This window comes from Salmo trutta, chromosome 23 (assembly GCF_901001165.1).
Source record: "Salmo trutta chromosome 23, fSalTru1.1, whole genome shotgun sequence".
Taxonomy (NCBI): Eukaryota; Metazoa; Chordata; class Actinopteri; order Salmoniformes; family Salmonidae; genus Salmo; species Salmo trutta.
Window position 1 is genome coordinate 40,623,358 of NC_042979.1, and position 25,301 is coordinate 40,648,658.

General features: G+C 42.8%; 1 protein-coding gene across 3 annotated transcripts in view; it reads left to right on the plus strand.

Moving 5' to 3' along the window:
• Positions 1 to 24,914, plus strand: part of LOC115160057 (rab-like protein 6) — a 33,471-nt gene extending 8,557 nt beyond the window's left edge. For all 3 annotated transcript variants that reach the window (XM_029710314.1, XM_029710316.1, XM_029710315.1), the window contains exons 6-16: positions 452 to 543; positions 1,389 to 1,529; positions 1,989 to 2,094; positions 9,774 to 9,877; positions 10,175 to 10,647; positions 15,674 to 15,809; positions 18,064 to 18,267; positions 19,924 to 20,185; positions 21,235 to 21,373; positions 21,531 to 21,589; positions 21,676 to 24,914. In XM_029710314.1, the coding sequence (XP_029566174.1) occupies positions 452 to 543; positions 1,389 to 1,529; positions 1,989 to 2,094; positions 9,774 to 9,877; positions 10,175 to 10,647; positions 15,674 to 15,809; positions 18,064 to 18,267; positions 19,924 to 20,185; positions 21,235 to 21,373; positions 21,531 to 21,589; positions 21,676 to 21,849 (1,890 nt within the window). In that variant the 3' untranslated portion in view covers positions 21,850 to 24,914. The remainder of the gene's footprint in view (positions 1 to 451; positions 544 to 1,388; positions 1,530 to 1,988; positions 2,095 to 9,773; positions 9,878 to 10,174; positions 10,648 to 15,673; positions 15,810 to 18,063; positions 18,268 to 19,923; positions 20,186 to 21,234; positions 21,374 to 21,530; positions 21,590 to 21,675) is intronic.
• The last annotated feature ends 387 nt before the right edge of the window (positions 24,915 to 25,301 follow it).

Here is a 25,301-nt window from a genome sequence, read left to right on the forward strand (position 1 = left end):
AACATCTCTGGAGAGACCTGAAAATAGCTGGGTAGTGACGCTCCCCATCCAACCAAACAGAGCTTGAGATGATCTGCAGAGAAGAATGGGAGAAACTCCCCAAGCTTGTGCCAAGCTTGTAGCGTCATACCCAAGAAGACTCGAGCCTGGTATCGCTGCCAAAGGTGCTTCAACAAAGTACTGAGTAAAGGGTCTGAATACTTAGGTAAACGTGTATTTCCTTTTTCTATTTTTATAAATTTGCCAAATTTTGGAAAACCTGTTTTTGCTTGTCATTATGAGGTATTGTGTGTAGATTGATTAGATCTAATTTTTGAATATGGCTGTAACTTAACAAAATGTGGAAAAAGTCAAAGGGTCTGAATACTTTCCGAATGCGCTGTACATAGCTCTGAATATCAATGAATGAAGGCCTAATGGAGGATGGTTTTCTCCTCTGTTCTGTTACTAGAATGAGACTGAGATGGCTCTGGATGCAGAGTTCCTGGATGTGTACAAGAACTGCAATGGAGTCATCATGATGTTCGACATCACCAAACAATGGTTAGCCTCTCTGTCTTTCTCTTCTTTATCTCTCTCCTGTCCTCTTTCTTTTTTATAGATCACTCTCTTTCTCCCTGTCTGGCTTTCTTTCTGTTTCTCCTTCCCTGCCCCCAACACACATCATGTAAAGTGACTTGGGCTACAGGGCAACTAGACAGTCAAGAATCCAATTATATCTGGGTCAGTGTGTGACAGCCAGTGATAGGACTATCTGACCCAGGTCAGTGTGTGACAGCCAGTGATACAACTATCTGACCCAGGTCACAAAGATGTGCACAGAACTGGGGAAAAAAAGTATCTCCGATTATTAGTGTCTGTTTGAAGAGCCAGAACTTGATAACCCACCTCTAGTTGACTCTTAGTGAATGACTTAAACCAAGGCTTATTTTAGTAATTGTTGTTCAGCTAGCTTTCAAATCAAATCACATTTTATTTGTCACGTACACGTTTTTAGCAGATGTTATTGCGGGTGTAACGAAATGCTTGTGTTTCTAGCTCCAACAGTGCAGTTAGTGGTTTGACAAGATATTGTATTTCAGTTCACTAATTTACTTTCTGTTGCTCTTGATAAGAAAAATAAAAGGTTCCCAGTTTTGAATCTCTAGATATCCCACCTTTACTAGTATCATTTGCATATTGAAGAACCATACATGATTGACAGTACAGTACATCGTCAGTTATTGAAACACGGCCACCCTCTTCCTATGCATTTTTATAAATCTCAAGTCGGAGTGTTTTTAAATCCCTCCTTAATTTGTATATTTATTAACAATTAACCTACTACAATACCCTTACATTCTTCCCTCTAGCTTATATGTTGGGTCTATCATGGGTCTATTTCACAGGACATTTGACTACATCGTGCGGGAGCTGCCCAAAGTGCCCACCCACGTGCCCGTCTGTGTGCTGGGCAACCAGAGGGACATGGGCGAACACCGGGTCATCCTGCCCGACGACACCCGAGAGTTCCTCTGTCACCTCAACAGGTATGGGGTGCCACAACTGCCGCGGGGTACATTCAGTTGACTCATTCTGTTACTCTCAAGGAGTTATGATGGTCTTTGCAGGAGTGTACCACTTCATTGTTTTCTTCTCCAATGGTAAAAGTGTGCAGAACTCTCTACCCTCCACTATCTATTACAGAGTGCTACACCACTCACCTAGTCCTTCACATGCAGAAATATCTGTCTCGAAGGGCCACTTTTAAGGTGTTGTAACCCCTGAACTAATCATATTGAAATCTCTAGCTTTGTTAGTCTTTGTCAATAGTCTTCATGAAACGCATTTCTGATCAGTGATGTAGTGGTGAAAAAATACGTGGCTACACTGGCTCCCTATACTTTCAATGCATTTTTCTGCAAAAGGTGGGTGAACTGCGTTACTTTCGTTTACCCTCCGCTACACCACTGGTCCTGATATGTCCTCTACTTGCTTTGCGTTTGCAGGCCTCCAGGTTCTTCTTACATCCACTACGCTGAATCTTCCATGAAGAACGGCTTTGGCCTCAAGTACCTGCACCGCTTCTTCAACATCCCCTTCTTACAGCTGCAGGTCAGTCCAAACAAAATGGCCGCTTCTTCAACATCCCCTTCTTACAGCTGCAGGTCAGTCCAAACAAAATGGCCGCTTCTTCAACATCCCCTTCTTACAGCTGCAGGTCAGTCCAAACAAAATGGCCGCTTCTTCAGCATCCCCTTCTTACAGCTGCAGGTCAGTCCAAACAAAATGGCCGCTTCTTCAACATCCCCTTCTTACAGCTGCAGGTCAGTCCAAATAAAAAGGCTGCTTCTTCAACATTCCTATGGAATATGTGGAAAAGGCCCCCTTTTTCTCCTAGATTGGTCCTTTGAGCTGCATATATACGAGTTGCCCCTAATTACTGATACAGGGTCAGGCTCAGTTGTTAGGGCATGGCGCTTGCAATGCCAGGATTGTGGGTTCGATTCCCATGGGGGACCAGTATGGAGGGAAAAAGTATGAAAATGTAGGCACTCACTACTGTAAGTCGCACTGGATAAGAGAATCTGCTAAATGACAAAAATGTTAAAAAAATAATAATAATAATTATCCCCTTAATGGTTTACAAATAGGTGAAGGGAAGGGTTGTCTAATCTTAGACCTGCAACTTCTACCTTGAGCTTCCTTCAGATGCAGTTTAGTCAAAACAAAATGGCCACCATCAAGGCCCAATTGGTCATATATGGCATCCCCTCTAACCATGAGCCCTCTCTATTCATGATTACTTCATCAATAAGTAACACAGGGAAAGAGAAGCCAATACTCTTTTTAAGTGACTGATGAACTACCACCCCAGTATGTGTCAGAGGTGATCAGACGATTTTAGACATGGCTTCGGTGTTGTGCATCGATGTCTTGAGAGTAGGGTATAAATATGCGGCACACCCTGGCTTGCTATAAGGTTCAACACTGTAACTTTACTCTTACGAACGCTGGCCTGTCCACGGTTGGTGTTAAAAATTTACAGAGTCATTGTTCATTCAGTGGTGTTACATTATTCAAGGCGAAAATGACATGGGGCACGGAGTCCTGTATCCTCTTCTCTTCTGTCGTTTGAATTTTGGCTGAAAATGAACATTCAGGTTTAATTAGTCGTATGTACAAGATACATACGTTATACACTGTCCAACTAAATGCTTACTTGCAGATTCCTTCTCGACAAGGCAACAACAATAAGAAATAATACAAGAATACAAACATGAAGTAAACAGCTCAGTAGAATAGAATAAAATGTTTAGCAAAAGTATAGTACAGGAAGGTACAATTTAGTATAGATATGGACCAACTTTTCCTGGATAACCTGACGTCTTTAGCTTTTTACCCCTTGTTCTTTCTGAAATGTATGGCTGAACACCTGGGCTGAATCTCATGAATGTTTCAGTGCAGGGTAGTATGGCTTCTCGCCTCCCTTCTTCACAGATCTATTTCTCCGTAAGTTCAGAGGGAGGTGGAAGCAAAGGAGAGACTGGAGTGGAGGATGAGGAAGGAGGGGAGAAAAGAGAAGCGTGGAGGATGAAGGGATAAGAAGGTGGAAGGGATAGGTTGAAGCGTGGAGGATGAAGGGATAAGAAGGTGGAAGGGATAGGTTGAAGCGTGGAGGATGAAGGGATAAGAAGGTGGAAGGGATAGGTTGAAGCGTGGAGGATGAAGGGATAAGAAGGTGGAAGGGATAGGTTGAAGCGTGGAGGATGAAGGGATAAGAAGGTGGAAGGGATAGGTTGAAGCGTGGAGGATGAAGGGATAAGAAGGTGGAAGGGATAGGTTGAAGCGTGGAGGATGAAGGGATAAGAAGGTGGAAGGGATAGGTTGAAGCGTGGAGGATGAAGGGATAAGAAGGTGGAAGGGATAGGTTGAAGCGTGGAGGATGAAGGGATAAGAAGGTGGAAGGGATAGGTTGAAGCGTGGAGGATGAAGGGATAAGAAGGTGGAAGGGATAGGTTGAAGCGTGGAGGATGAAGGGATAAGAAGGTGGAAGGGATAGGTTGAAGCGTGGAGGATGAAGGGATAAGAAGGTGGAAGGGATAGGTTGAAGCGTGGAGGATGAAGGGATAAGAAGGTGGAAGGGATAGGTTGAAGCGTGGAGGATGAAGGGATAAGAAGGTGGAAGGGATAGGTTGAAGCGTGGAGGATGAAGGGATAAGAAGGTGGAAGGGATAGGTTGAAGCGTGGAGGATGAAGGGATAAGAAGGTGGAAGGGATAGGTTGAAGCGTGGAGGATGAAGGGATAAGAAGGTGGAAGGGATAGGTTGAAGCGTGGAGGATGAAGGGATAAGAAGGTGGAAGGGATAGGTTGAAGCGTGGAGGATGAAGGGATAAGAAGGTGGAAGGGATAGGTTGAAGCGTGGAGGATGAAGGGATAAGAAGGTGGAAGGGATAGGTTGAAGCGTGGAGGATGAAGGGATAAGAAGGTGGAAGGGATAGGTTGAAGCGTGGAGGATGAAGGGATAAGAAGGTGGAAGGGATAGGTTGAAGCGTGGAGGATGAAGGGAGAAGAAGGTGGAAGGGATAGGTTGAAGCGTGGAGGATGAAGGGATAAGAAGGTGGAAGGGATAGGTTGAAGCGTGGAGGATGAAGGGATAAGAAGGTGGAAGGGATAGGTTGAAGCGTGGAGGATGAAGGGATAAGAAGGTGGAAGGGATAGGTTGAAGCGTGGAGGATGAAGGGATAAGAAGGTGGAAGGGATAGGTTGCCTCGTGACTTTTGAAAAACTCAGATAATTGCCTATACTAGCGTAGAACAACGCTACATCTTACCATTACTGGAAGAACCAGATTTTGCACGGAAATGAAATGTTGTTCCATTATTTATGATGATGTATGACAAATGAGGACCCTAAAATGTGACATTGGCATACTACAGATCTCGTGTATACATCAGAAAAGGAGATTTCACAGTTGTTAAATGTTGTTTTAGGAATTTCTATCTTTCTCTCAAGGGATTGAATTTCTTGACTGCTAACTACAGATATAGGCCCAGCTCAGGCATCGGCATGTGAAACCCTTGACTGCTAACTACAGATATAGGCCCAGCTCAGGCATCAGCATGTGAAACCCTTGACTGCTAACTACAGATATAGGAACAGCTCAGGCATCAGCATGTGAAACCCTTGACTGCTAACTACAGATATAGGAACAGCTCAGGCATCAGCATGTGAAACCCTTGACTGCTAACTACAGATATAGGAACAGCTCAGGCATCGGCATGTGAAACCCTTGACTGCTAACTACAGATATAGGAACAGCTCAGGCATCGGCATGTGAAACCCTTGACTGCTAACTACTGATATAGGAACAGCTCAGGCATCGGCATGTGAAACCCTTGACTGCTAACTACAGATATAGGAACAGCTCAGGCATCGGCATGTGAAACCCTTGACTGCTAACTACAGATATAGGAACAGCTCAGGCATCGGCATGTGAAACCCTTGACTGCTAACTACAGATATAGGAACAGCTCAGGCATCGGCATGTGAAACCCTTGACTGCTAACTACAGATATAGGAACAGCTCAGGCATCGGCATGTGAAACCCTTGACTGCTAACTACAGATATAGGAACAGCTCAGGCATCGGCATGTGAAACCCTTGACTGCTAACTACAGATATAGGAACAGCTCAGGCATCGGCATGTGAAACCCTTGACTGCTAACTACAGATATAAGAACAGCTCAGGCATCGGCATGTGAAACCCTTGACTGCTAACTACAGATATAGGAACAGCTCAGGCATCGGCATGTGAAACCCTTCCGGATGGAAACTCTAAGAGCTTGAGTGCCTCTGCTTCATTTCCCACATAACAACACATCCCTGATACGTGCCATGTCCCACGACAGTGGTTTGAGGTTTTGCTGACCTGAAAGCCTTTCAGTGTTTTCCACAAGTACCTGGAGTAGCCAGCCATAATAGAAAATGTAGCCAGCCAGACCTCTCTGGGCTTGTCCTCTTGGGTTTGGAAACTTTTACTGAACGACCTACATTTTGGTTGTTTCTTGTACATTCTAATGCCTTGATTCCATCAGAACTACACAGCTAAATGAATATACCTTCCAAATTGGAAAAAGTAGTTGTGGTATTGTGTAGAAGGACATGACTTTACAAATAATATGTATGAAAATGGATTAATTCAGTGTATTGTTAGTGGTTTTGCATATTGTCTAGGCTTATATGATCAGGATAATTTTCTAAGTAAAATAATATTAAACCTTTTTTAACATTTAACCTGTCTTCTCTTGAGATTAAGGTCTTATTTACATGTTTATTGCAAGATATGAATTGCCAAAATGGTGTTTGTTCTTGCCACGATGAAATGTGGCTGCTATATGAAACACGCAAAAGAAAATAAATTAATGTGCCTGGAAACAACAATATGACTAAGTGGATTTTGACTTATCATTACCACTTAGGCTACATTCCATGGGACGTGCAAATTCAGGGCTCTACAATGACATATTTTAGAAGGAGCACAAAGAAATGTAGGCGCACAATGAAAGTATTTGAGGAAGATTGTTTTTGCAATTAAGAAATTACTAAAAGTTAATGAATTAAAGGTTCTTTGGGGGTGTTCAATGCTCAATAAAATGCAATGTATTCTAAAATATTTGAGTCACTTGGGTGAGACAACATTTTTAAGGGGCAGGCCTTTACCATGGTAGAGGTAGGATTCCCATGTCTGTCTGAGAGATGAGATTCTCTGACATCCCTTTGCTAGTAGCAGTTGAACTCAAATTAACAACAACCTAGTGTGTGTGAACAGAACGATGTAAATAGCCAAGAAACACGAGGACAAAGTCAAACTTTCGTAGACTTTTGGGTAAATTAGACCAACTTCTATGCTTGTGTGCTTCTAAAAATGAATCTTTCAGCACTTCACTCACATTGCACACACCACTCCAGGCACTGTTGCTGCGGTCCAGGCACTGTTGTTGCGCGTGAGGTGGGATATATATAATTATTTTGAATTTTTTTATTTATTATATATATTATTTCACCATTATTTAACCAGGTAGGCTAGTTGAGAACAAGTTCTCATTTACAACTGTGACCTGGCCAAGATAAAGCAAAGCAGTGGGACACAAACAACAACACAGAGTTACACGTGGAATAAACAAGCGTACAGTCAATAACACAATAGGGAAAAAAATAGTCTATATACAGTGTGTGCAAATGGCATGAGGCAATGAGGTAAGGCAATAAATAGGCCATAGTAGTGAAGTAATTACAATTTAGCAAATTAACACTGGAGTGATGGATGAGCAGATGGTGATGTGCAAGTAGAAATACTGGTGTGCAAAAGAGCAGAAAATTAAATGAAAACAATATGGGGATGAGGTAGGTAGATTGGGTGGGCTATTTACAGATGGGCTATGTGCAGCTGTAGCGATCGGTTAGCTGCTCAGATAGCTGAAGTTTAAAGTTAGTGAGGGAAATATAAGTCTCCAGCTTCAGCGATTTTTGCAATTCGTTCCAGTCATTGGCAGCAGAGAACTGGAAGGAAAGGCGACCAAAGGAGGCTTTGAGGATGACCAGTGAGATATACCTGCTGGAGCGCGTGCTATGGGTGGGTGTTGTTATCGTGACCAGTGAGCTGAGATAAGGCGGAGATTTACCTAGCATAGACTTATAGATGACCTGGAGCCAATGGGTCTGGCATAACGGTCGCAGTGGTGGTTGGTATAAGGGGCTTTGGTGACAAAACGAATGGCACTGTGATTGACTGCATCCAGTTTGCTGAGTAGAGTATTGGAAGCTATTTTGTAAATGACATCGCCGAAGTTGAGGATCGGTAGGATAGTCAGTTTTACGAGGGTATGTTTGGCGGTGTGAGTGAAGGAGGCGATTCTAGATTTAATTTTGTATTGGAGGTGTTTAATATGAGTCTGGAAGGAGAGTTTACAGTCTAGCCGTCTATTTGTAGTTGTCCACATATTCTAAGTCAGAACCATCCAGAGTGATGCTAGTTGGGCGAGCAGGTGCGGGCAGCGAACGGTTGAAGAGCATGTATTTGGTTTTACTAGCGTTTAAGAGCAGTTGGAGACCACGGAAGGAGAGTTGTATGGCATTGAAGCTCATTTGGAGGTTAGTTAACACAGTGTGAAGGGCCGGATGTATACAGAATGGTGTTGTCTGCGTAGAGGTGGATCAGGGAATACCCGCCGCAAGAGCGACATCGTTGATATATACAGACAAAAGAGTATAGAGACTGCCAGAGGTCCAGACAACAGGCCATACGATTTGACACACTGAACTCTGTCTGTGAAGTAGTTGGTGAACCAGGCGAGGCAGTCATTTGAGAAACCAAGGCTGTTGAGTCTGCCGATAAGAATGTGGTGATTGACAGAGTTGAAAGCCTTGGCCAGGTCGATGAAGACGGCTGCACAGTACTGTCTTTTATCGATGGCGGTTATGATGTCGTTTAGTACCTTGAGCGTGGCTGAGGTGCACCCGTGACCAGCTCGGAAACCGGATATGGGACTATACGTAGTTCTTTGCATAGAAATAAGAAATAATTCTTATTTATATAGTTCTTTGTGTGATTTAACTACAACCTATGAAACAAAATGGCAGAATTGTGTGTGGTCGTTCTTACATTTTTCAGTTCACACACATCTATTTTTAGGCGCATATTCAAGTAAAATGGTTGCACTGTAGAGCCCTGAAATTAACTCACACTGTTGGTTTGACTGCAACCAACCACATCGCGATTGACTGCACCCAACCACAGCGCACACAAATCACGCTGCCCACAGGTACTGGGAGGCAGGACAGACAGCATACTGTCATACCAGCAGTGTTTCCCTGTCATCACTCGCTTTGTGACTGACAGGCACCTGTTCTATCAATAGATCGCTAGAAGAGGACTTGTCTGAATTTTTCTGACTAGCGAATTGAAAAGTAGCCAAGTTAAAGCTGCAATATGTACATAGAAATATGAGTTATAGATCTGTCATTCTTATTGAAAGAAAGTCTAAGAAGCGGTAGATCTGTTCTTCTATGTCCGCCTTTTCTATGCTTCCGGTCTTACTTTTGGTTTTGTATACTAGCTTCAAACTGTTGAAATTACAATGTTTTTAGTTATGGAAAATATATTTCACAGTGGTTTAGATGGTACAATGATTCTCTACAGATACTTGCTTATTTTGGCACAAACACAGAAATTAGGTGAACTACTAGAATTTTAGCCAACGGGAAATGGCAGAGCGATATCTGCATAGTGCACCTTTAATTTAAGTGGATAAAGTAGGCGCTAGTGGAAAACACAGGAGATCTAGTTGATGCGTCCAGAACCACAGAAATAGAGGAAGACGTGTCGCATCAGCTTGCTGCATTCTATCAAATGCCTGGGTCAAATTAATGACTATAATTATATGACATTTGCATCATTATTGTGTGCTTTGGAGGATAATAAAGTCACCATCCATAATTTACAGTACATGCACATAAACCTTCTTCTGGCCTCATGCAATTAAAACCGATATCTATTTAGTTTCTTCAGGTGTGCTCTAGCAGGGCTGGATCAAAAACCTGCAGACCAGGTAGGAGGGTTGGCCACCCCTCTGCTAAACCGTTGGTTTTGTAGTGTCTGTGGTAAATGGTTGAGCATCGTTAATTTGGATTGGTTGGTTATTGTTGGTGCCATTTCGTTTTCTATTGATTAACTGTCCACAGCTAGCCTTGACTGATAGAGGCAAGTCTATCTCTTTCTCTTTTTCTGCAGAGGGAGACCCTGCTGAGACAACTGGAGACCAACCAGCTGGACATAGACGCTACTCTGGAGGAGCTCAATGTTCAGCAGGAGACTGAGGACCAGAACTATGGCATGTGCGTATTTGCTAACATGCAGGCAGGCTTACACACACACACACACACACACACACACACACACGAAGAAGACGTTGCACACACAGACAAACACAGGTGCACATACAGTACACACACACCCACCAATAACCCATCTGTTTCTCACGATCAGCTACTGCAAATGTATAAGAGCATATTAAAGGTTATTATGATCATTAAAATCACTGTATATTTCCTTGTAAATACTTTGTAAACAAAATGTTGATTTAAATTATCTGTTATTATTCATAATCAAATCAGCTGTTTTGACCTCCCCAGTTTCCTGGAGATGATGGAAGCCAGAAACAAAGCTGGCTTCAGCTCCCCGGGGGGCCCTTCCAACGGCCAGAGCCCCTCCTCAGGCTCCCAGTCCCCCATCGTCCCCCAGAGCGGGCCCTCCACTCCTGGGGCCTGTCCCAGCCCTTGCACCCCCCAGCAACCCCCTCTCCCACCCCAGCCGCTAACTATCTCCAACCCCATACCCAGGCCAGTTCAGGGCCCCCCCTCCTACACCAACCCTAACCTTAACCCCTGTCCCCCGCTCCAGAACACTGCACTTCCTAGGGGTCCAGGTTACCCACAGCAGCCCCCGGCCCCCCAGCCAAAGCCCCCAACCCCCCAGGGGCCTCACCATGGGGGAACCACACCTGTCCCGACCCACCAGTCACCCAGTGTCACCCAGGCCCCTCCTGCCCAGAAGAGAGGCTTCATGTCGCGCCTCTTTGGATCAGCCACCTCTGAGACTCCCGCTGGTGAGTGTTTGAACCACACTGAACAATAATATAAACGCAACATGCAACAATTTCAAAGATTTTACGGAGTTACAGTTCATATAAGGAAATCAGCCAATTGAAATAAATAAATTAGGCCCTAATCTATGGATTTCCCATTACTAGGAATACAGATATGCATCTGTTAGTCACAGATACCTTAAAAAAAAGGTATGGATCAGAAAACAAGTCAGTATCTGGTGTGACCAACATTTGCCTCATGTAGTCTCCTTCACATAGAGTTGATCAAGCTGTTGATTGCGGCCTGTGGAGTGTTGTCCCACTCCTCTTCAATGGCTGTGCGAAGTTGTTGGATATGGGCGGAAACTGGAACACGCTGTCATACACGTTGCTAAAGAGCATCCCAAACATGCTCAATGGGTGACATGTCTGGTGAGTAAGCAGGCCATGGAAGAACTGGGACATTTTTAGCTTCCAGGAATTGTGTACAGATCCTTGTGACATGGTGCTGTGCATTATCATGCTGAAACATGAGCTGATGGCGGCGAATGAATAGCACGACAATGGGCCTCAGGATCTTTCAAATTGCCATTGATAAAATGCAAATGTCTTCGTTGTCCGTAGCTTATGCCTGCCCATACCATAATACCACCGCCACCATGGGGCACAGCGTTCACAACGTTGACATAAGCAAACCGCTCGCCCACATGACACCATACACACTATCTGCCCGGTACAGTTGAAACCGCGATTAATCCGTGAAGAACACACTTCTCCAGCGTGCCAGTAGCCATCGAAGGTGAGCATTTGCCCACTGTAGTCAGGTCAAGACCCTGGTGAGGACGACGAGCATGCAGATGAGCTTCCCTGAGACGGTTTCTGACAGTTTGTGCAGAAATTCTTTGGTTGTGCAAACCCACAGTTTCATCAGCTGTCCAGGTGGTTGGTCTCAGACGATCCCGCAGGTTGTGAGGCCGGTTGGAAGTACTGACAAATTCTCTAAAATGACGTTGGAGGCGGCTTACGGTAGAGAAATGAACATGAAATTCTCTGGCAACAGCTCTGGTGGACATTCCTGCAGTCATCATGCCAATCATCCCTCACATCTGTGGTATTGTGTTGTGTGACAAAACTGCACATTTTAGAGTGGCCTTTTATTGTCCCCAGCACAAGGTGCACCTGTGTAATGATTATGATGTTTAATCAGCTTCTTGATATGCCACACCTGTCAGGTGGATTGATTATCTTGGCAAAGGAGAAATGCTTACTAACAGGGATGTAAACTAATTTCTGCACCAAATTTTTGTGCCTATACAACATTTCTGGGATCTTTTATTTCAGCTCATGAAACATGGGACCAACACTTTACATGTTGCGTTTTATATATTTTTTTGTTCAGTATACATTCCATTATGTAGGTCAGATTAGGGTGGATGGATGTTTCACTTCAAATGCATGGAGCTTTATTTGCCAGGTCGCAGTTGTAAATGAGAACTTGTTCTCAATTGGCCTACCTGGTTAAATAAAGGTGAAATAAAAAAATACAATTTGAACTGTTTGTGGAGATATATTAAAAAAACAAGGCCAGGCGATTTGATCTGAAATGCTTATCTAATGGCTTCAAATTCAGTCAATTATTAATTAAGACAGCCGGAAAACAAGGTACATGTAGAAATGTGTGAGGAGTGAGCGTCTCTCATGTGCATTGAGAGGGCAGAGTCAGTCTGTGTCATGTAATAGTGCTACAGCTTGGTTTGGCTGTGAAGGTTGGCTGGGACTGAGAGAGAGCTAAGGTTTGTATCATAGGCTGAATACAGAGAAGGGGAGGACTTTTGGCCAAGGCGATGTAGATCCAGTAACTGGACAGTCCCCCCCCCCCCCCCCCCCCAGTTGGCTCTGTCCTCTACCGGCTGTGGTTGACTCTGGGGAGGAGATGAAGGGGCGCTTTCGCTCACACACACACACACACACACACACACACACACACACAAGGTTTCCATCACTAGCTAGGTTTCCGTCATCTAGCTAGGTTTCCATCACAAGCTAGGTTTCCATCACTAGGTAGGTTTCCATCATCTAGCTAGGTTTCCATCACTAGCTAGGTTTCCATCACTAGCTAGGTTTCCGTCATCTAGCTAGGTTTCCATCACTAGCTAGGTTTCCGTCATCTAGCTAGGTTTCCATCACAAGCTAGGTTTCCATCACTAGCTAGGTTTCCATCATCTAGCTAGGTTTCCATCACTAGCTAGGTTTCCGTCATCTAGCTAGGTTTCCATCACTAGCTAGGTTTCCGTCATCTAGCTAGGTTTCCATCACTAGCTAGGTTTCCATCACTAGCTAGGTTTCCATCATCTATCTAGGTTTCCAGCACTAGCTAGGTTTCCATCATCTATCTAGGTTTCCAGCACTAGCTAGGTTTCCATCATCTATCTAGGTTTCCAGCACTAGCTAGGTTTCCATCATCTAGCTAGGTTTCCATCATCTATCTAGGTTTCCATCATCTAGCTAGGTTTCCATCACTATCTAGGTTTCCATCACTATCTAGGTTTCCATCATCTAGCTAGGTTTCCATCATCTAGCTAGGTTTCCATCATCTAGCTAGGTTTCCATCATCTAGCTAGGTTTCCATCATCTAGCTAGGTTTCCATCATCTAGCTAGGTTTCCAGCACTAGCTAGGTTTCCAGCACTAGCTAGGTTTCCAGCACTAGCTAGGTTTCCAGCACTAGCTAGGTTTCCAGCACTTGCCAGGTTTCCAGCACTCTCTAGGTTTCCATCATCTAGCTAGGTTTCCATCATCCAGCTAGGTTTCCATCATCCAGCTAGGTTTCCAACACTAGCTAGGTTTCCATCATCTATCTAGGTTTCCAACACTAGCTAGGTTTCCGTCACTAGCTAGGTTTCCGTCATCTAGCTAGGTTTCCATCATCTAGCTAGGTTTCCATCATCCAGCTAGGTTTCCAACACTAGTTAGGTTTCCATCATCTATCTAGGTTTCAATCATCTATCTAGGTTTCCAACACTAGCTAGGTTTCCTTCATCTATCTAGGTTTCCATCATCTAGCTAGGTTTCCATCACTAGCTAGGTTTCCGTCATCTATCTAGGTTTCCGTCATCTAGCTAGGTTTCCGTCACTAGCTAGGTTTCCATCATCTATCTAGGTTTCCGTCATCTAGCTAGGTTTCCATCACTAGCTAGGTTTCCATCATCTATCTAGGTTTCCATCACTAGCTAGGTTTCCTTCATCTAGCTAGGTTTCCATCATCTATCTAGGTTTCCAACACTAGCTAGGTTTCCTTCATCTAGCTAGGTTTCCATCATCTAGCTAGGTTTCCATCACTAGCTAGGTTTCCGTCATCTATCTAGGTTTCCGTCATCTACCTAGGTTTCCGTCATCTACCTAGGTTTCCATCATCTAGCTAGGTTTCCATCATCTAGCTAGGTTTCCATCATCTAGCTAGGTTTCCATCACTAGCTAGGTTTCCAACACTAGCTAGGTTTCCGTCATCTAGCTAGGTTTCCATCCAATTGGTTACCGATTTTAATGTGAATATTGTAAAATCCACTTAAAAACAATTTGAGCATTTTCCTACCAGAGATATTTCTTATTGCGGATTAAAGGCTGTGCGTGATGACGTAGTGCACATAAAAATAACTTTTAAATTCCCATGTAACGAATAACATTTTTTTATTAAGTTAAATGGGTTTCAATTGCATTTTCAACTCTAAAGATGGTTTTGTCACAAATGTGTTGTGTTATGTGCCCTCCCTGGTATTGGCATGTGCGCTTTAGCCAACAGCTCACAGATACAGTGCGGGTATATGCTGGCTTCACGTGCTCATGGGAAATATGAAAATGGGACCTAGGAAGTGGTACAAGGAAGTCGGAACAATTCTTCAACCAGTACGATTTTAGCTAGCTTGATAAGCTTGCAAACATTGCTAGTAATAAAGTAAGTTAGCTTGCTTAACATTGACAATATGGTTAGAATAGCTACATTATCAATATTGATAAGTTTGTAATTATAAAACATTTACTTGTTTAAAACTTTTAGTTGAAAAGGTCAGTGGTGAAACGTCACAACTCGGGCAACAACATTTTCTCTGAGTTTCCCACTGGGAACTAGGAGCTTCAGATAACTCCCATAGCATGTGAATGTGGCAGTAGCCTACCTACTCGATGAGGTTATTATAGACAAAAGAGCAATATTAGTGGGAGAGGAATTGAGCATTTCTGGCACAGTTCATATTACTGACACAAGAACATCCCACCTTGTCTAGCGTAGTTTGTTTTGTCGACATTTTAAAAGATTACTGGAAAAAAATAGCTCTTTCCATCAGGCCTGTCGTGTACTTCACCTGCATAAAAAGGTTGGATGGAAACCTGGTTAATGTCTATAAACTCAAAATAGCAACCAGTCTACTAATGAATAATGCCTACCAAAGGTAATAGGAAGCCATTTCAAAAGTGATCACTAGGGCATAATGAGATTGAATCAACAGTCATACACATTAACTGATGTGAAATCCTTTGGGATAGAGGATGATCTTTTTGATTTCCATTTTGGTTTATTAATTGAAAATGACATGCTTGAAATAATGAGGCAGGCAGCTAGAGGCAGGCAGCTAGAGGCAGGCAGCTAGAGGCAGGCAGCTAGAGGCAGGCAGCTAGAGACAGCAGAAAGATGGTTTTCCATTGAATTCTCATTCACATCACAAACTAGCACTATGCCAATCAAGTGCAGAAAACAAATACTGTTTGAAGCCAGGTCTGGTATCCGTACCACCCATTATCATCACCACCATGTTGGGGCGGCAGGTAGCCTAGTGGTTAGAGCATTGAACTAGTAACCGAAATGTTGCAAGATCGAATCCCCGAGCTGACAAGGTAAAAAAAAATTGAACGTTCTGCCCCTGAACAAGGCAGTTAACCCATTTTTCCTAGGCCGTCATTGTAAATAAGAATTTGTTCTTAACTGACTTGCCAAGTTAAATAAAGGTAAAATAAATTAAATGTTCATCCTTCCTCTCCCACTCTTCTCTCCTCAGATGGCGCAGACGACAAGGTGCGGAATGTGGATGACTTTGTTCCTGATGTGGGCGTGGACCGTAGCTTCCTGGAGGAGGGGGCTGCTGCCAAAGCCAAGGAGGAAGCTCGAAGAGCAGGCAACATGGACACTGACAGGTAGGCTTGGTCCTCACTCCCTAATCATCTCCGTGATCTTCTATGACCCATGTCCAAGGCTTGTGGCTTTGGATAGGTATACAAGTGTGGAAATAGTGGCTTTTTCAATATTTTCACTATTTTGATAGTTAGAACACATTTCTAATGATCATTGTTTAGTGAAGATCTACCGCTGTTGTGCAGTTCAGACAGTCAATATGTTCTTCAATATAGTGGAGGTGAATGTATTTCAGCTCTATCTTAAAGGGGCATTTCAAACAGGTTCAACATCATATTCATCATCTCTAGCACCAACCCAACATCAACATATGTGAAAATGGCGCGTTTCTATGTTTTCTAGTAAAAAAGATAGAGGAATATAATGGTTGCGTCATGTGATTTTTAACCAATTATGAGTAGGCTTTGCCTATTAAGACATTTTCCTTTAATGTGCTTGGTGGGAGGAGGATGAGGGGAGGAGAGGTGGCGGAGGAAAGGGGTGAGGGGTGAGGTTTTTGTTCTGTCAGGTCTCCTCTGCTCAGAATCTAGGTCATTCATCACTCATTTGCTAGAGAGAGAGAGAAAGGGGGAGGGATGAAAGAAGGCACTTTATTTTATTGGATAAGACTTAAAGGGGCAATCTGCAGTTGCTACATCCATTTTTGGACATATAAATTGTTATATGTATCCATTGATTCATGAAGAATATTACCTTATAAACGCCTCATCACTTCCCATCAGAACCCAAAATGTAAGCTTGTTTTCCTCCAAAGTTTGTAAACAAAGTAAATGAAAACAAACACTGTATAGCTTCAACACATGGTTAAAACGATCGTTTTGATGGTCAGTTCTTGCATGCATAGCTCTTTCTATGAATTTGAGTGTGGTTACATTTCTCTAGCCCCATCCCTTGGCTTTTGTGGGGAAAAATTCTTTGTTAATGTACATCTAAACTGCAGATTTCCCCTTAATAGAGTCTTACGTTATAGAAATGTGAAGAGAGTAATGATTTTAAAAAATCCGTCCGATTCCTGCATTGTATAATGAAGGGAATCAACTTGAGCTTGAATTTGAAGAAGAGAATTGTCCTAGAAAAGCCGTTTGCTATTTCGGAAAATGAGAAATGAGGCTTGAAGTGCTTTGATGTTAGAAGATCATCATTTTAAGTTAAAGTTAAAAGGAGAAGTGCAGAGTGGCTGTGAGACACACACACACTCACACACACACACACACACACACACACACACACACACACACACACACACACACACACACACACACACACACATGCACAATAGCTTAGTGCTAATAAAAACCAACTCTCTTTCACTGACTCAGTCTTCAGGGCTGCCTTTTTGTCATTCTGGTTAAGATTTTAATGGAGCGTAGCGTCAGATAAGTGTGTAGATAATGGCAAAATAAGTTATCGTTGATGTAATGACTTTTCGATAACATCCCAGTAGGCTATAACTGGATAATGTAATAACATTATTGCATTATCTGTTCATATATTATGATTTAGTCACTGTTGATTTAAGTAACTGTAAGTAAACAGTAGTAGTGGGGAACCTGTAGTTGAACCTTTTGTCCTAGCGCAGCTGAAATACTCACATTAGCAACGTTACAGATGTTAACCATGTTATAAGCCTACATGTTATCCAGCTCATGTGCTACATTTCTTAACACAATTCTAGCTGAAGGTCAAAAGGACAATCCTGCAGGTGTCACAAACAACATTAATAAGGAACAACTTGTCCTGATTGGTATTTTTAAATCACTGATGAATGATCTTGAGACTGATTCCCTGACCTGTAAATGTTTTAATTTGCTGTTTTATGATTTTGTTATACTCTTGTGAATTCTATGGTTTTTACTAGATTATTTGTAGTTTTTCATGTTGTTTGTCTGTAATTTTTGTAATGACTTGGTGCTGCCTATCTTGGCCAGGACGCTCTTGAAAAATATATTTTAAATCTCAATGAGCCCTTCCTGGTTAAATAAAGGTTTAATAATTATTATTATTTTTAAAAAAAATTATGGTTAGGACATCAGACTAAACAAGAATAGCTTCAAAGTCCTGCATTTGTAAATGCATTTAAAACGGTGTGACCTTTCCAGCAGGTGTTGCTTAATGGGGTATCATTACTCAGACGCATACCGATTTATTTTTTTGTGGTGCTTGAAAAAATGGCCCATCATATTGCTCAAATGTGTTGGTTATTCTTACATCAGGGCATCAGAACTTAGCACTTCTCTCTCTGTCCATGTTTTACAGTGACGGTGAGGGCCGAGGGGGGAACCCCATGGTGTCAGGGTTCCAGGACGATTTTGCCTCAGATGAGCTGTGCCAGTCTGTGCCCAAATCTGTGCCCAAGGCAGCCACCGTCCCCAGCATGGGCATCACCCTGACCAGCGATGAAGAGGATGAGGGGACGAAGGCACTTAACGTCATCCAGGATGGTGGATCGGACAGAAGGAGGTATGGGTGGGAAGAGAACTTGAATTGCATAACCTCAGGTTTTTCTTAAGATGCTAGTATTATACAGTATGTAGATAGAGATTGATGTAGTCCTTGGGTGGTAGAGATTGATGTAGTCCCTGGGCGGTAGAGATTGATGTAGTCCTTGGGTGGTAGAGATTGATGTAGTCCCTGGGCGGTAGAGATTGATGTAGTCCTTGGGTGGTAGAGATTGATGTAGTCCCTGGGCGGTAGAGATTGATGTAGTCCTTGGGCGGTAGAGATTGATGTAGTCCTTGGGCGGTAGAGATTGATGTAGTCATTGGGCGGTAGAGATTGATGTAGTCATTGGGCGGTAGAGATTGATGTAGTCATTGGGCGGTAGAGATTGATGTAGTCCTTGGGCGGTAGAGATTGATGTAGTCCTTGGGTGGTAGAGATTGATGTAGTCCCTGGGCGGTAGAGATTGATGTAGTCCCTGGGCGGTAGAGATTGATGTAGTCCCTGGGCGGTAGAGATTGATGTAGTCCTTGGGCGGTAGAGATTGATGTAGTCATTGGGCGGTAGAGATTGATGTAGAGATTGATGTAGTCCTTGGGCGGTAGAGATTGATGTAGTCCTTGGGCGGTAGAGATTGATGTAGTCCTTGGGCGGTAGAGATTGATGTAGTCCCTGGGCGGTAGAGATTGATGTAGTCCTTGGGCGGTAGAGATTGATGTAGTCCCTGGGCGGTAGAGATTGATGTAGTCCTTGGGCGGTAGAGATTGATGTAGTCCTTGGGCGGTAGAGATTGATGTAGTCATTGGGCGGTAGAGATTGATGTAGTCCTTGGGCGGTAGAGATTGATGTAGTCCTTGGGCGGTAGAGATTGATGTAGTCATTGGGCGGTAGAGATTGATGTAGTCATTGGGCGGTAGAGATTGATGTAGTCATTGGGCGGTAGAGATTGATGTAGTCCTTGGGCGGTAGAGATTGATGTAGTCCTTGGGCGGTAGAGATTGATGTAGTCCCTGGGCGGTAGAGATTGATGTAGTCCCTGGGCGGTAGAGATTGATGTAGTCCCTGGGCGGTAGAGATTGATGTAGTCCTTGGGCGGTAGAGATTGATGTAGTCATTGGGCGGTAGAGATTGATGTAGAGATTGATGTAGTCCTTGGGCGGTAGAGATTGATGTAGTCCTTGGGCGGTAGAGATTGATGTAGTCCTTGGGCGGTAGAGATTGATGTAGTCCCTGGGCGGTAGAGATTGATGTAGTCCTTGGGCGGTAGAGATTGATGTAGTCCCTGGGCGGTAGAGATTGATGTAGTCCCTGGGCGGTAGAGATTGATGTAGTCATTGGGCGGTAGAGATTGATGTAGAGATTGATGTAGTCCTTGGGCGGTAGAGATTGATGTAGTCCTTGGGCGGTAGAGATTGATGTAGTCCCTGGGCGGTAGAGATTGATGTAGTCCTTGGGCGGTAGAGATTGATGTAGTCATTGGGCGGTAGAGATTGATGTAGAGATTGATGTAGTCCTTGGGCGGTAGAGATTGATGTAGTCCTTGGGCGGTAGAGATTGATGTAGTCCTTGGGCGGTAGAGATTGATGTAGTCCCTGGGCGGTAGAGATTGTCCTTGGGCGATATTGATGTTATCATGCATCTTTTAATATTTAGATCTGTATTGTGTTTTCTGATCAGATCCTCCTCCAATGCTTTGAAGATTCAAAACAAGACCGGAGAAGCCAAAAAACCAGCGGGCTTAAAGATGTCGTCCGAGCCCGTCTCATTCCTGAACCCGACCTTAGCCCCGGTGCAGTCCATGCGGGCAGGCAAGAAGAAGGGAGGGGAGGAATCCTCCCACTCAGACCAAGAAGCTCTAGGGGCCGATCAGATGCTCTCCTTCGTCATGGACGAACCAGACTATGATGACGAGGAGTTTGAGAAGCCCAAGAAAAAGAAGGTGCCATTACAGTAGACTGCTCTGTTACAGTAGACTGCTCTGTTACAGTAGACTGCTCTGTTACAGTAGACTGCTCTGTTACAGTAGACTGCTCTGTTACAGTAGACTGCTCAATCCTCTCATCCCCTTCTATTGGGTCAATATGAAATGTAGAAGAAGGTGTCCATTACTTTCCAGACACAGGGCTTTCTGTTTTCTCATATTTGTGATAGTGGTAGGTAGAGATGTGGTTTTTCTATAGTAGTCACGTTTACATGTACAGTAATAATTGGATATTAAACTGATTATAGTAGTAGGCAGATTATGCAATAGTCAGTAAACACCTTACTCTCGTTATTTGAATGGGCGTAAGGTCGATTTGAAACACCTGGTTTTCCAAGGAATCCTTTTTTGAATGATTAGAAACATGTAAACACCTTAATTGGCGGATCAGCTGTGTATTTGATCTGCGCTTGTGCTTTGATCTCCTCATTGAGGAGCGAGCCTTCCTCTTTAGCGCATGCGTCTTAGAAGTAGTTTTTACATACAAACTATATGTCTGAACTCAGAATCAAATATTCTTCCCAACAATAGTACAGTTGCTGTGGTAGAACCTTTATTTCCATTGGTGATTTCCTGCACTTATCAGCGTGCCATCAAGTAACCTAATTTCAGATGTGTCCATGTAAACAGGATTATTAGGAAAATCGTTCTTCTTGCAAAGCATGTAAACATTTTAATCAAACTATTATATTAATCTGATTATCCACAATAATTGCAGGATTGTGTGCATGTAACCATACTGAGTGATTGACAAAATGAGAACTTAGATTTTATTTGACAGCAGTTAGACCTATGGGTGGCAGCCTTTCTGAACCTAGTCCTCAGGGACCATATATTTGGCTGGGTTTAGAAATGCTGATTTAGACTGAATGTGAAATAGAAAAGGTCCATCTATTGTACAAACCTCTTTCTCCTACTTTCTCTCTCCCCTTATTTATTTCCATCTCTCTTTGTCCCCTACTCATTCTCTATCGCGCTCCCCCCCTTCCTGTCTCCCCTTTACCAAGGAGCCTTCGGCTGTACTGGAGGACCTGAAGACGGTCCAGCCCTCTGTCCTCCCCATCAAGAGCGACGACCTGGACCTGTTTGGACTGGGATTCCAGGATGTGGCGCCCAAGAGCAAGGAAAGCAGTGAGGACCAAGATGGTGAGCAAGGTTCCGAAGCAAAGTCATTGGAAGTCATTGGAGTCATGATCACTATTCTGGATTAGTGTGTCTGTGTGTTTTATACTTTCACAGTTTGGGTATATCTATTGGTAAAAAAAAATCCGATTTGTCTTCATTTTGCTTACTTGTCTTGCAGACCGAGAAAGTAGATCCTCAACAAAGGACAAGAAGAAGAAGAAGAAGAAAAGTAAAGAGGTAAGGTGAAAGGAGATGAGTCGTCTTTACACCCTGTGTGTCATCCTCAGCTAATAGTAACTATGGGACACATCTGCTCCTTGCAGGAGGACGACAAAAGCAGCAAGAAACGACACAAACAGAAGAAAAAGGAGGAGTCAGGGAGCGGGGACGAGAAAGAGAAGAAAAAGAAGAAGTCAAAGTCGACCAAGAAAGCCGGAGGCGTGGTGGACGACCTGGAGTCTTTTCTCGCCGGAGACGAAGACTACGAGGAGATGTAGAATATCACCCCCAGCATCCAATCAGGACTACGTTCTACTTCAGCATCCAATCAGGACTATGTTCTACTTCAGCATTCTAGGGTCAGGATGTAGCCATGAAGATGAAAGAATTTGTCCACTGACTGGCTGAGTGATCGAAGACTGCAATTCTCATTGGGTGATAGTTATTTCCCACTTCCTGACGTTGTGGTGCCTCTACGGTGGTTCGATTTTGATCATTTGTGATTGACATTGACGTTGTTTGTTTTGCTTACCCTTTTACTGTACATGCAACACTACCGTCATACAACAACCCTACTGCAAATCTGTAGCTGGTACACTCAGAGGACAAAACCACCATTACTTTGATGTTTTCATGGTCGAATACACTTGGGTACACTCACTACAATGTTTTTGCCATTCCATTTGTCTTTTCCCATTGGGCCTGCTTTCTGGAAAAGGCTTTAGAACTGACCCTAGTACAGAGTTGTGACTATTTCTATATGGGAGCGCTCTCCTTTACACTGACCAGTGTTCAGGAGTCGGGGGACGTGTGTGCATTCATTATGAATTATGTTGAACATTGCTTCAGCAGCGAAATAAATGTTATTTATGTTTATCTGGTGTTGGCTTTTCGAACTACGACTATGTCTAGGTACAGTAGGAGTTTGTGAGTGTTTACTAAACAAGACATTTTGGGAGTTTCTCTGAAATGATTCAGCAAATTTCACTGTGCATGATCATTTTGTTTTGGTTTGATGTTAATGCCTTAAGGAAAGCTTTACTTTAACACTGGAAAGTGTTATTTTAACACTGGAAAGGGTTATTTTAACACTGGAAAGGGTTATTTTAACACTGGAAAGGGTTAATTTAACACTGGAAAGGGTTAATTTAACACTGGAAAGGGTTACTTTAACACTGTAAAGTGGCGCTATGAATGCCTTTTAGTAGTAGAGATCTGATTTGTTCAATGATGCCGTCATTCTGGCAAAACACAATGCAAGGGAAGCCAAGATACGATGTCTTTTTTCCAACCTGCTGTTCTGTTAAGTCATGTGTTGTTGTTTTTACTGTGGCAGTTGTACAATGTCATTTGACATTTTTTCTAATTTCTTCCTTTAACCAAATGATGTTTCTTGAAGACATATTTTAATATTTCCGTGGTTACCTGTAACTTTTACACTAGTTTGCTTGGATCCTATTTCTTGATGTTGCTGAGCACCATGTGGGATGGTTTTGGTGTGTTGCGTGATATCTCATAATGGAACATAGCCCTTACTGAACTTGTTTACTTTACTGTAGGGGAGTGTGGAAGTCTGCTAGTCAGTCATAACTACACACTACTATCTATCTACACTCCGAACCAGGGGATGTTTACAACAAAGTAAATGGCCTCAAGCTATTCATTCCACCTTAAGTCCCCTTAGAAAGAATTGACAAAATATCAGGAATGTATTTAGATTCATATCATACATGTAGGCATTGTTACCATTCCATATTTATTTTGAAATATTTAGAAAATATTTTTGGACATTAAAGAAATCCCATGTTAATATATCCATTATAGAAAAGTATATGCACAAATATTTATTAATGCATTTGTACTGCATATTTCTCTGTGTGTTTTTACCTTGCTCCTCTCTGTTGTATGTAAAATAGGTATTTTGGACTGTCTTTAAAAGAGACACTACATATCCAATTCCACCCAGCCATCTATGGGCTGTGACTGCAGTTTACTGCTAGTTAGGTATTCTGACCACTGCCTCACTGTATATCATCAGGGAGAACATGCAACATTTCCAGACTGTGTATCGGAACCTACTGTACATCAATAGAACTGTTACATCTATAGAACTGTTTCATCAATATAACTGTTACTTACATCAATAGAACTGTCCCAAGAGACAGCTCTGCGAGCGTTTGTTGAATCAGGTAGACCTATAGCTCTGTCTTTCCCTGACTGCTCGTATATCCTTGGTTCTCTCTGGTCGAAGGCGGCATACTCTGGGGGACACCGGGGTCCCCTCACACCTCATCCTCTCTTCTGGCTTAGTCCTCTTTCTCACCCTAGGGAGTGATGGCATTTTTTGCTGTAGCCTAACCCTCCCAGCTGGCTTGATGGGAGGGAACCCAATGTGGCGAGGTCGACTCCCAGGCTGACCATGGGGTCATCCTCAGTGTTTCCTCCTCATGTAGCTGTCTGCCTGTCGGGCTAGCTGCTAGGCCAGGGCGCCCACCCCTACCGCTCACTATGGAGCAAATCCTAACTTCCTCTCCAGTTGAATAATGTCTGTTGGTGTCCTGTTGACATTAATGCATGACTAAGTGAACATTTTGCTTAAGTGGAAGTTAGGAGTCACCCCTATGAAAGTAAAATCCCCGGCGAGCCATGTCAACTCGTCAAATAGTCCCTCTGCATGAGCGTCACTGTGAGAAACAACAACACACCTGGCTGTACCACTGTAGAATTAGAATTTGTAGAACAGACATTGTAAGTGCATACATTATGGAGGAATAGTGTCTTTTCTAGTTATTCTAATTCTGTGTTTATGTAATATAACCCAGTCCTACCCAGACCTGTTTTGTTTTTTGGTGGTTGAGTTTGTTTCATTGCATTATTCTGCTTTTTGTTCAATGACGTGTGAAGGAATTGGTTTTGATTCATGTAGATCAAACCAATGCAACTTTTTGTTTACTGCTTTTTCTGTGGTATGATGTCTTCTGGGTAAAGTTAAAACAGGGATCATCCAAATCATGCAAACTGCCAGTGAAAGGTGGCAACAGGCGAACTTGAGATTGCTATTACCTCTTGGTTACATCTTCCATAAAATTCCTCTTGATTGTAAACGGAATATCCATTGTGTATTGTCTTCATCTTGCTTGCTCCCTGCATATTGTCTTTGTTGAGCTAATTGTGTGTATAGTTGATTGAACTGTTGGTTGAATTTGGTCTGTTTATGTGTATGCATCTGAATATATTGAGAGATGGTGGGCAACTGGGGGAAAAAAAGAGATTATTTTGACATTCCTCGTATGCTTCCATCTACACATTGTAGATGTGTCTAATAAATGCAAAAATACTTTCATTTTTTTGTCACTAAATTTCATGACTTGGCATGTTTGTAATGACCAGAGTTATTTTCTGAACCTTTATTTTACACTATGTAGTCTGTTCCATTATAGTCTTGTGATAAAACAATCCGCTGAAATACAGAAACAGATGTAGCAGTTGTAAGACCTATGTAACAACGGTTGTAAATACAGTCCATTATTTTTGTGACACCTAAATGTAAAGTGGGATATCTTTTCAAATAGAACGATAATTGTTAATTTTTTTTCTGCTCTCCAGAAGCCGTACTTCTGGTTTCAGGTCTAAAATATCTACATTCATTCAGAAGACCAAAACATTACACTTACACACATTGTCATACCGTTGAAGGGACAGTTCAGCAGAATGTTTCTAAACTGGCCCT